Source organism: Xiphophorus hellerii, chromosome 4 (assembly GCF_003331165.1).
Source record: "Xiphophorus hellerii strain 12219 chromosome 4, Xiphophorus_hellerii-4.1, whole genome shotgun sequence".
NCBI classification, from domain to species: Eukaryota; Metazoa; Chordata; class Actinopteri; order Cyprinodontiformes; family Poeciliidae; genus Xiphophorus; species Xiphophorus hellerii.
Window position 1 is genome coordinate 152,111 of NC_045675.1, and position 12,381 is coordinate 164,491.

General features: G+C 46.3%; 1 protein-coding gene across 1 annotated transcript; it reads right to left on the reverse strand.

The window, feature by feature from the left end:
- Positions 1-1,695: 1,695 nt before the first annotated feature.
- LOC116719191 (calcium and integrin-binding family member 2-like) lies at positions 1,696-12,381 on the reverse strand. The gene is made up of 6 exons (XM_032561631.1): positions 12,196-12,381; positions 12,048-12,082; positions 11,377-11,488; positions 6,338-6,485; positions 4,495-4,690; positions 1,696-2,158 (listed from the first exon to the last, which is right to left on the reverse strand). The coding sequence occupies exons 1-6, from the start codon at positions 12,244-12,246 to the stop codon at positions 2,137-2,139; spliced, it is 564 nt and encodes a 187-aa protein (XP_032417522.1). The 5' UTR covers positions 12,247-12,381; the 3' UTR covers positions 1,696-2,136.

Here is a 12,381-nt window from a genome sequence, read left to right on the forward strand (position 1 = left end):
TGTTTCATGTTTCTCCTGGACTTCCAGTGAAGAAACCGACCTGAACCGACCCGACCCGGCAGATTCAACCTGAACTCACCCAAGCCCCCAGCAGCAGCAGGGCCGAGCTAGGAGCAGGAAATAACCCCTATTGTTCTGGGTCTCCAGGGGGCGAAAGCTGCAGGCACCGAGTTTAACTTTCTTTGCAGCAACAAAACGACCAAAAAAAATACCCCAGAGATTTAATGACCCCCACTGCCCCTCCAGTTATCCCCCCACCCACACACACACAAACACCATTTACCCCCCACCCCACCCCGCTCCTGCTGCGCTTTCCTCTTCTGTCCGTTTCTGCTTTCTGTTTCTTGGTCAGCAGTCTTCTGGCGCCCTCCAGTGGTCAGACTGGTGGACTGCACTAGCGCCATCCGGCCCGTCGTCAGTCACATCAGGGCCGTGCAGAGACCTTTGGAGGGGCGGGGGCTCAAAGTTAAAAATGGGCCCTTTGAACAAGGTCTTAAAACACCGTACAACAACACAGCAACAACCCAGATTGATCAACAATCTGATATTTAATCAGACCACACCGTATCACTGTCATCATGTGGGGACGATGCAAAGCTAATATAATCTTTGTTTCCCCTACAGGTATAATGTTGCTGCTGGAGGCTGAGCTGATCTGAGACTGTAGCTGTTAAACAGGCCAGAGGAGAAAAGGTCAAAGGTTATGAAGTTATGAAATAAGAAAATCTTATGCTAATTTATTAAATAAGCCCTAGTACTTCAGTTTAACCTCTAACCTGGCTGGAGATGATTTAAAGACCAAAAAGCTCAGAGGGTTCACTCTACATCAGTTTTCTATGTTGGCACCTCTAGATCTAGAATTATAAGACTGAGATATCAAGGCAAAGAAAACCCAGTAGCTGCTGGTAGGGGCCATTCAGGGGCCTCCAGACACTCAGGGGCCTCCAGAGATTCAGGGGCCCCTAGAAATGGTTTAATTGTAACACAGACCATAGATCTAAACCTGTAGCATCATTTATAGAGAATAACAAGAAAAAAACTACATTTAGGATTTAATTAGGACGTTTACTTTGTAAAAGTTTAAATAATCATCTTGATAGTTTGATTGTTGTGTTACCATGGCTACAATATGGTGTAATCTTTGTGTTTGTTCACAAATACGTCACAGCAAATAACCAATAATCAGTGATTGATTTTAAACCTGGTCTCCCCTCACAGATTCACTAAATCTACATTTAAACATGTTAGTGATGCTGGGGGGGGGGGGGGGGGGGGGGGGGGGGGGGGGGTTCTGTCTAAGGCCCCATATTACCTTGGGCCGGCCCTGCATGAACAGCCTCTAGGCTGGAATCCACCTGGAATCTACCTGGAATCTACCTGGAATCCCCTGGTAGTCTCTCTGCCTATGTCTGGTTCTGACCCACAGCGGTACAGGCTGCCTGTAGAGAACCAGGCGTTTAGTACCTGAGTCACCATGAAGCATTTATTACTGTAGCAGTGATAATCAGGCAAAACATTATGACCACTGAGAGGTCAATTATCTGTCTGTGATGGAGCTCATTAATGTGTGGGTGGGTGTGTGTGGGTGTGGGTGTGTGTGTGTGTGTGAAGGCACATGAAGCAGGAAGTGGACCTCTGCCAGATGAGTGACTCTGACTCCAGGACTCTTTGGTTGAATGAGTCTGAGACGCAGCGGACCAAATCAAACCTTTTATTTGCCAGAAAACATTCAGAGCTGAACAGGTGAAGGTGTGATCATACCTGTCGACAGGTGAAGGAGTGTGGAAGCCAGACTGACAGAGAGCCCTTCCTTTAACTGAGCCACAGTTTACAATGATTGTCAGTTTGCAGCAGAAGGCGTCACTAAGCAGCTATGTACAGCATGCGAGGAGGGGAGCCGGGGTTGCATAGCTGCTCGCTGTTTGCCCTTTAACCGTGTGCTTTTAGACCAAGTCCAGGTTGTTCCACAGCGCCGGAACCAGATGGGTCCAGTAGGGTTCAGCTGGGTCCAGAACAATCAGAGTGATCCAGAAGATCCAGAACCGGTCCTGGTCACAGACTGCAGACTCAGTGGAGTCAGGAATGAGTCGAGGTGAGACATCTGTCCTCTACAGGATCTCTGTTGGAGGACTGCCCTCATATTCGTACGTGGAAGTTGCTGCAGAAACAGAGAAGAAGAAGCAGACGCTTTATCCACATCACTGATTATTGATTCCTCTTCATCCTGGTTCTGACTGGAGCTCCAGTGACTCGGCAGGTCACCTCCTCTCCCTCCCCCCCGACAGTAATGTGACCTCCCTGGTTGCTGTTGCCATGGTGACAGCATCCCCAGAGCCCCCTCCCCCTGGTGATGGATGGTCAGCAGTAAAAGCTTTTATCTCTGCAGCTCCATGCGGCGCTCCAGGCCTTGCCGGGTTTACGGCTCTGATCCGATTGTTTTGCTGGTTCCGCTTGACGTGGCTCAGTTAAAGGCCGTTATTGATCAGGTGATGGCTGATCAGGAGGTGGTGCTCTGTGGAGTCTCTAACCTCCGCCTTTATCGCACGCATTTAAACGATTTTTCTGATTTTTTATTCCCATTAATTCCTCTCTGACCCGTTTCCTCTCTGAAATGTTTCCTCTCTGAAATGTTTCCTCTCTGAAATGTTTCCTCTCTGACCCGTTTCCTCTCTGAAATGTTTCCTCTCTGACCCGTTTCCTCTCTGAAATGTTTCCTCTCTGACCCGTTTCCTCTCTGAAATGTTTCCTCTCTGACCCGTTTCCTGTCTGACCCGTTTCCTCTCTGACCCGTTTCCTGTCTGACCCGTTTCCTCTCTGACCCGTTTCCTCTCTGACCCGTTTCCTCTCTGAAACGTTTCCTGTCTGACCCGTTTCCTCTCTGACCCGTTTCCTCTCTGACCCGTTTCCTCTCTGACCCGTTTCCTCTCTGACCCGTTTCCTCTCTGAAATGTTTCCTCTCTGACCCGTTTCCTGTCTGACCCGTTTCCTGTCTGACCCATTTCCTCTCTGACCCGTTTCCTGTCTGACCCGTTTCCTCTCTGAAATGTTTCCTCTCTGACCCGTTTCCTGTCTGACCCATTTCCTCTCTGACCCGTTTCCTCTCTGACCCGTTTCCTCTCTGACCCGTTTCCTCTCTGATCCGTTTCCTGTCTGACCCGTTTCCTCTCTGATCCGTTTCCTGTCTGACCCGTTTCCTCTCTGACCCGTTTCCTGTCTGACCCGTTTCCTCTCTGACCCGTTTCCTGTCTGACCCGTTTCCTCTCTGAAATGTTTCCTCTCTGACCCGTTTCCTCTCTGAAACGTTTCCTGTCTGACCCGTTTCCTCTCTGAAACGTTTCCTGTCTGACCCGTTTCCTGTCTGACCCGTTTCCTGTCTGACCCATTTCCTCTCTGACCCGTTTCCTGTCTGACCCGTTTCCTCTCTGAAATGTTTCCTCTCTGACCCGTTTCCTGTCTGACCCATTTCCTCTCTGACCCGTTTCCTGTCTGACCCGTTTCCTGTCTGACCCGTTTCCTGTCTGACCCATTTCCTCTCTGACCCGTTTCCTGTCTGACCCGTTTCCTGTCTGACCCATTTCCTCTCTGACCCGTTTCCTGTCTGACCCGTTTCCTCTCTGAAATGTTTCCTCTCTGACCCGTTTCCTCTCTGACCCGTTTCCTCTCTGAAATGTTTCCTCTCTGACCCGTTTCCTGTCTGACCCGTTTCCTGTCTGACCCATTTCCTCTCTGACCCGTTTCCTGTCTGACCCGTTTCCTCTCTGAAATGTTTCCTCTCTGACCCGTTTCCTGTCTGACCCGTTTCCTGTCTGACCCATTTCCTCTCTGACCCGTTTCCTGTCTGACCCGTTTCCTGTCTGACCCATTTCCTCTCTGACCCGTTTCCTGTCTGACCCATTTCCTCTCTGACCCGTTTCCTGTCTGACCCGTTTCCTGTCTGACCCATTTCCTCTCTGACCCGTTTCCTGTCTGACCCGTTTCCTCTCTGAAATGTTTCCTCTCTGACCCGTTTCCTCTCTGACCCGTTTCCTGTCTGACCCGTTTCCTGTCTGACCCATTTCCTCTCTGACCCGTTTCCTGTCTGACCCGTTTCCTCTCTGAAATGTTTCCTCTCTGACCCGTTTCCTCTCTGAAATGTTTCCTCTCTGATCCGTTTCCTGTCTGACCCGTTTCCTCTCTGACCCGTTTCCTGTCTGACCCGTTTCCTCTCTGAAATGTTTCCTGTCTGACCCGTTTCCTCTCTGACCCGTTTCCTGTCTGACCCGTTTCCTCTCTGATCCGTTTCCTGTCTGACCCGTTTCCTCTCTGAAATGTTTCCTGTCTGACCCGTTTCCTCTCTGACCCGTTTCCTGTCTGACCCGTTTCCTCTCTGATCCGTTTCCTGTCTGACCCATTTCCTCTCTGAAATGTTTCCTGTCTGACCCGTTTCCTCTCTGACCCGTTTCCTCTCTGACCCGTTTCCAGGTGAAATGTTGGCTGTGATGTTGGAGACGTTACCTCAGGAAGTCTGGAGCTTTGGAGATCATGTTCTCGAAGTCGGCGAAGGAGAGCTTGTTGTCGGCGTCGAGGTCGGCCTCCTCGATGGCCTTGTCGCACACCAGCCTGACCTCCTCTGGGGTCAGCTCCCCTTTGGTCAGCTTGTTCAGGGTCTTCTGCAGATCCTCCTTACAGATGAAATTGTCCCTGTTGAAGTCTGGAGCAGGAAGACACAGCAGCTCAGATTCTGCTTTTCATTTCTTTTTTTAAAACGCTGCTAGTTATTATTTTTGTAATGGTAGTAAACTATTCAAAATCAATTGTGTAAATTATTTAAAATTGTAGACTATTTAAGTTAAATTTGTAAAAATTGTTTGAAATGAATTTCCAGATTTTGCAGATTGTTTATGGATGTTTCTTTTGATTAGCACTGTTGTTTATATTTTGTTTTGTTTAATGGTATTTGCTCTTTGTAATGTTTCTTTATTTTGTATGTGCCTCCCAGGCTGCCGTAGCCAATGAGGGCAGGCCTAGAACATCTGGCAGTGGTTTTGTACCAATGAATGTTTTTCACTGTTATGATTTGAGTTTTTCTGTGTTTATTTTAAGTCTCTGTGTCTCCATGTTGTCCTGTCTTCTTATTGATTGGTCCCAGCTGTGTCTCGTTTCCTGATTACCTCCTGTGTGTTTAATGTCACCCGTGTTTCTGTGTCTTTGTGGGGCCTCGTCTCGTCTCGTCTAACCTGTCAATCTGTCCTGTTGTCCATTCGTTGGACCAGTTGCTGCCAGTGTTGAGCCTTAGCTTTCCGCTCAGCTGTGCTGCCTGGTTTTTGGACTTTGTACTTTGTGTAAAGATCGTCATTTGCATCATCAGCGTCTGCCTCACCACCATCCACCACACTTCATGACAGGCACAAAGAAACCAACGCTTGGTGTTCCCTGGTGATGTTTTGTTTTATTTGTTTAAGTTTTGTATTCTAATGTTTGTGTATGTTTTAGTTTTCACAGTGACTTCGATGATCTGCATCCTAGAAAATAAACAAAATTGAAAATCACCTGTTGAGACGCTGAGTAATCATTATTATTACACTTATAATAACAATGTAATAGACAGATTGGACCTGAGGACATTTTGTTTGGACAGAAATGTTCATGTCTTTGGAGTGTTTTAAGGTGCTTCCATTTTAATCCAACTCCGGTTCAGTTGGTGTGAACGCTAATCGACCTCTGACCTCTGGTCCTCCAAACCTCGGTCTGGGTTCGGTTTGAATGTGAACACCAAGCGGACCGGAGACCGCTCCAAAAGCAGGAAGTGGACTACAGCGCAGGGCATTCTGGGTAAATGCAACCCAAGCTAATGTGCTAGCCTAGTGCTAGCAGCAGAAATGGCTCCTGGCTCCAACGACTAAAGAGAAATCCACCAACACTAAAATCTGACACCTGCATCTTGTTTCCATCTGGTGAAGAAGGAATTTTAGAGTTTTATCAAACTTGGTATGTTTATATTGAGCAAATTAATTTTCATAATTCCACTTTGGTCAGTGGAAACTCCAGTGTTTCCACGTGAACAAGCTTATCCACATGTGATTGTAATGGATTTTCTTATTCAACGGAAACACTCAATTTGCACAACGGTGTTTAACAGATTATTGAAAAAGCTTTGCTTTTGTAACAGAAACACAGCAACTTTCTGCACCAAAACCAAGGCGAGAAGGTCTGACTGAAGTGGTGAAGGAAGGTTTGAAATTCATCACAGTTCAGCCTCAGATTTGAACAACTTTAGGTTTTATTATGTAGTGATTCTGATAGGATGAGAACCTGAGAGAGGAGTGTTCATCCTCAGGTTCATGAGAGAGTGTCCTACCGTAGATCTTGAAGGCATAGATGGTCTTCAGCTCTCTGGGGGACGTCTCACAGAGCGCTGAAAACATGTCCACGAAGTCATTGAAGCTCATGTTGCCCTGTCCGTCCTCAGAGAACGTCTCCACAATCCTGTCCCTGAACGGGTTCTCCTGCACACACACACACACACACCCACACACACACACACACACACACACACACACGTTTGTCTCACTATCTTTGCAGGGACTTTCCATTGACTTCCATTCATTTCTACAGTCTAACCTCTAACCTCTACATCCCTGACCCCAGGATGTATACCTCTACTTTGAGTTACCATTTGACCTTGGTTCAAGGATCAAGGCTACCTTATGACCTACTGGTGGAGTTAAAGGTTAGGGTACCCACTCTCACTCTCTGACTCTCCATCTCATAATTCCCATATTTTTTATATTTTTTACTTTTTTACCAATTTGTTTTAACTTTAACTCCTCCACTCCATCTCTCCCTCACCTTAACCATCCCCTTTAAATAACCCTAACCCCCCCTTTAAACCTCCCCTCCACACACACACAACCTTTTAGCTTTCACCCACACTTTACCCTAAACCACTTTACCCTAAACCACTTTACCCTAAACCACTTTACCCTACCAGCTCCTCTCTCCTCCTCCTACTAAACGGAGCACCAACACCCACAGGAATATGCCAGCCATATTCCAGGCACCTTACTCTGCACATACAAACCAAAAGGATGTTCCCAGGAACATCCGCCCACACCATACACCTCCATCAGATAGCACCCCGTGGCCCAGGATAGATGTATGATTTTGAGTGAGCGTGCACTACCTATAGGGTACCACTATGGGCCGGAACCAATGGTGGTGGGCTCGGACACCCCGAGAGTGAAAATCTCTAACACCTAACCCAGCCAGCTCCTCGGTCACCTGTCTGTTGAAGCCTCAGGTTGTCACAAGACGTAATCCACTATCTGCACCCACAACAAACAACGAACAATCTCATTCTCACTATAACACCCACAAATGAACAAAAATCCATCTCTCTCTTCCACCTCAATTTCTCTTTCTGCCCCTCCTTTTAGAACAAAGTAACACATTATTGAAGAGCTCAAACCTTTAAATAAAGATAAAAACCAACCTACATCAGTTCCAACAAACACATTTAAAAACACACATTTCCTCTGGCGGGGACGTAAACCGTAGATACACACTTTCCAGATCTAGAAACACTTAAAAATATTCTTTAAAAAAATCCTTTTCCTTTTCTGAAAACTAGAAACAGTCCAGAAAAATGCAGGTTCGCTCCTCCAAACTCAGAAACAAAACCAATTAATCGAAACTAAATTCCAATTACTCTTTACCAAAATTGGAATTCCAAAATTTAAGATTTGAACACTAAACTTTATTTAACACAAACTCCATTTGTGGAAAACTCCCTGCTGGAGCCAGCGTCGTGACGTCAGAGACATTATTGGGGATGTACCACGCGCCTGCGCGTATTCATGACTCTTGACTTTCAGTGTGCTTCGCTAGCAGACACATGCAGTTCTGTTCCAGCACCTCACTAAAATGTTGAATTCTTTGTGTGTACGTGTGCGTTGATGACAATGTAAGTACATAATTCATTTCATCCACTTGTGTTTCTTACACGCTGTTTAGTTCGGCAACCGTGTAACCTTGGTTACCGCGAGCTCCAACGTATTTTGATGAGGAAATGCCTATTTCTTAAATGCCTGGCTAAACGCTCATTTCTTGGTTTAACGTTACAAGAATAGTTCAGTTTGAGAGTTGTCTGGCAGTACTCTGAATTGTAGTGTTATTTCTACTGTTCTGAAGATGTTCCGGACGGTAAACTAGCTTCCAAATGTAGCATCGAGCGCTTATGGAGCCGGTATGTTCGAGTGGATAATCATTTTCTCGATCTCGCGGCGGGAAGAACCGCTTCTACCATTCGTGGTCTTTATGCGCCACCCTGTGGTCATTAAGTGTACTGCATCTATATTCTCTGTATTAACACTGAGTGCCTAGTTCTCACCTATACTATCCTGTTATTACTTGTTACTTGCAGTAATTCTCTTCCTTGTTACATTAATGTTACTGAATTGCAATTACAATTATATATATTGTTAATGTAACTGGATGTGTATATTTGATTCTACCTGAAATCGAATATTTTGCATACGTTAGAATTTGTATATGCATACGTGGAATTTAGATGTACAATATTCTAATTACTCTTTCTGTATATGTTTATCTTGCAGAGACCACACACACACACACACACACATACACATATGCTTATCAATAAATCCCATAACATCACCTAAAGTCGCAGCTGTTCTCTGACCGGAGCACATAGTCAGTGAGGGGCGACTAGCCATCGACGTACACGTCCCTCACACCATTTATTTTCCCGCCTCCCAACAAAACAAACCTCTCAGGTTACACACGCTAGGAACCAGAACAATACACACCAATCACACATAGGGGGCAGCACAGCGCAGCACTTCACACCCGGACCAATCCCACACTAACAGAACCCAAACCACCAATCAGGAGAGCCGCTCCGGTCCATAAAGAGAACCGCATCGGACCACTAATCCTCACTTTGGGACTGCAGGAGGAACGCAGGACGCCGAGGAACCGAAACAAACCAGAGACCAACAACCAACAAGAACTATTCCAGAAAAATAAAGATCCTCCGCTTTTCTTATCTCCTCTCGCCATCAGGAGCCACCGCCGCCTGGGGCCACCCGGACGACAAGCAGTCATTGCCGGCACCGAACGGGACCGCGAACCAGACCAGCGGCAACCGCCGCCACCCAACTAACACACACACACACACTCCCTCTCTCTCTCTCTCTCCCCTCTCTCTCTCTCTCTCTCCCTCCCTCCCCCCACAGAACCCAAACAGACCGAAACGCAGAGAATCAACAGAGAAACTCTTCTGCGGTGTTAAGGGTTAGTGTGTTTTTGGAACCAAGGGCCCGGTACGTATCAGGCTATAGGAAGGCGACTCTGGGACTCAGGAGTCATCAATGCGGTCCAGGTTCTAGAGGAATAGCCTCACACACACAGCGGGTTCACATAAACTAAACCGCAACTTTATTTCCCCAGCTGACCCAGTAACTGAACTCCAATCAGGACAAAAACTCAACTTAAAGTTCTGCTAAACAGCCTGCAAGCTCCCTCTTATTTTTTTCTAATTTTTTCTACCCCTAAACAAAATAATAAATCCAACCGTTTACAGTTAAAAAATAAACTAGAATAATAACAAGGACAGCAGTCATTTTAAATTTCCTCCTCTGCAGCTCGATCAATTAGATCCCAAATCTTAATAGATCAACAACTTTCTGTCGTGTTCTGTGTTTTCTGTGTGTTAATTTGGAGTTTTCGGTGTCTCTGTGTCTCCATGTTGTCCTGTCCTCCCCTTGATTAGTTCCCAGGTGTTTCTTGTTCCCTGATTAGCCCCCCAGTGTATTTAACTCCACCTGTGTGTCTGTTCTTTGTCGGGTCCTCCGTGTCGCCCAGTCTTGTTAACGGTTGCTACCGGCGTCGAGCCCTGGCTTCCGCTCGGCCGTGCTGCCCGTTGCTGGACTGTGTTCATCATTATTAAAATTCATTATTCATCTTACCTGGTGCCTCACCACCTCAACACCCGCAACTCATGACAACTTCAGGTTTGCAAAACAGCCTTAAAGCTTCAATTCATCCACTTTTTACTACTCCCAAACGAAATAAACAATTTTACCTTCTATTAACTAGATTATTTAGAAATAAAATAAAAAACTACACAGACGGCAGCTGGTCCGCCATTTTATTTTCCTCCACCTCTGTCTAAATATTTATGGATAAACCTGCAAGTTAAAGATCTGCTAAACAGTCTTTAGGCTCAAAATTAATTTAATCATACTTCCTCAAAACGAAATAATAATAAATTCAATAATTAATGTTCTCTTAACACAGCTGCCCGTCTCCCCGCTCTAAACCAAAACTGACCTCGAAGTCAAACGAAACCAAAACCAACAATTAAAAAACACTCAGAAAAACGAACCACTAGATCTCTGAAAATCTACAAACCAACAACTCAAAAAGAACCTGATTTACAATCTGACTGACCAAAACCAAACTAAAAACTGCAGCTATAATTAGAAACCCAACAACTTGCGCTACCAAACTTTAGCTTCCTCGTTTTTCAAGCTTTATTTATCACCAAACTCACCTAATAATTGGACACAGAACTTGACCTTGAGGACTGATCACCTTGGGGGGCCACCGCTGGTTAGACGCCTGTTTGACCCAGCTTAAGTTCTGATTAAGTTATCAGAACTTAAGCTGATCTAGTTAATTAAGTTCTGAAATTCTTCACAGCTTAGATACGACTTAACACCGAGGCGGCGCTAATAGCGTTATTAAATTAGGCCAAATAAAAGAGTGTAGCCTAAAATAAACACTTTTCTTTATTAATTGCCCATTAATTAGAAACAGGGAGTCTAAATCCCGCCAGCTTGTGTTACCGCTCTCCGCGTTCAAAACCTCGTTTATCACCAGAACATGGCTTCCCTGTCCCCAACTGGAATGTCCTAATCCTTCAGGCTTTATCTTTATTTATGTGAAGACACTAGCTAGCCTCAGAATAGAATATACATACCATCTTATAAGACTGTTATTATTTTTAAATACTTATTGCTGTATCTTATACTTGGGATAAGCAAAAGGAGGTGAGCTCTAGAGTGACGCCTTGACTGTTTGGGTCAATTCAGGGAATCAATCAATCAATCAATCAATTTAGTGTCACAATGACATTCAAGGGAATGTCATTGTGACACTAAACATCCCTAGTCGTAAAACCCAAGACAACAGAATTTGTCCCCACAACATAATATGTGTCAGGAAAATGATCCTAACAATGCATTAAATACATGGTAAACACACACACACACACACACATCAGTGGAGACGAGCATCCACCTGTTGAAGAACAGGAGAACATCTGTATCTGTCGGCCCAGGTTCTGGAGGACCCGGCGGTGGACCTGCGTACCTTGAGCTCCGGCATGGTGACGATGAGCGCCATCGGGACTTTGATGTCCGGGTTGTTGGTGTAGTCCAGCGGCACCAGGTGTGGAGCCAGCTCCCGGTACCGTCCGTGGAGGCTGCAGAGCACAGAGGCACGGTGAGACAACGGTCCATCCGTCCTGGCGCCGCCCCCTGCTGACACCAGAAACCACTACAACTAGACACAGTGAGACGTCCTGCTGTCCATGTCTGATTCTGGTCAGACCTTTCAGGACTGTGTCAAATGTTTTTTCAATAAACTGGTCTAAATGGCAGATAATGAATAATTCCTGTGAAGAACTTCTCCTCCTCCCTGTCGGCAGCGTTTGTCTCATAAATCCACCAAAAGTCCTCTTCATGTGACCAAAGCATCTGCTAGGAACACCAGCCTGTCCAGCTGTACACCTCACCACTGTCTCACTGCAGGAACCCTGACATGATGACGCCGCTGTTCTGGAGAGCTGAGTTCACACGTCTACTCTGATTCTGGATCCTATTTCTGCTTACCTGGACTCCAGCTGGACTCCACCCGGACTCCAGCTGACCTATTTTCAGGCTGTTTCTGTCTGGTCTGTGGCTGAGACGATGTCTCTGTGTCTCCTACGTCTCTGTGTCTCAGCCCTCTTCCTCCTGATGAAGTGTGATGTGTGGACTCACCTCAGGATCTCCTTCCGGGTGAAATGGGTGCAGTCCTGTAAACAAGCAGAGAAACGGGTCAGCATCTGTCTTCGGGGATCCAATCAGCAGCCTCAGCTCCGTCCTGCCTGTTGTGACTGTGAAGCGTCGTGATTTATGCGGGGCAGACCTGATACGCCTCAAGCTGCTCCTCGGTGAAGGTCGTCTGCTTGTTGCCCATGGTGCGCGGCGGATCGTCCCATCACAGAGCTGCATCCCACTGGAGAATCCCCCACCTCCACGCCAGGAGCTTCACGTCCAGGCGGAGGCTCTGCATCCGGCTCCCAGGATGATGCTCCTTCTGCTGGAGGAGGAG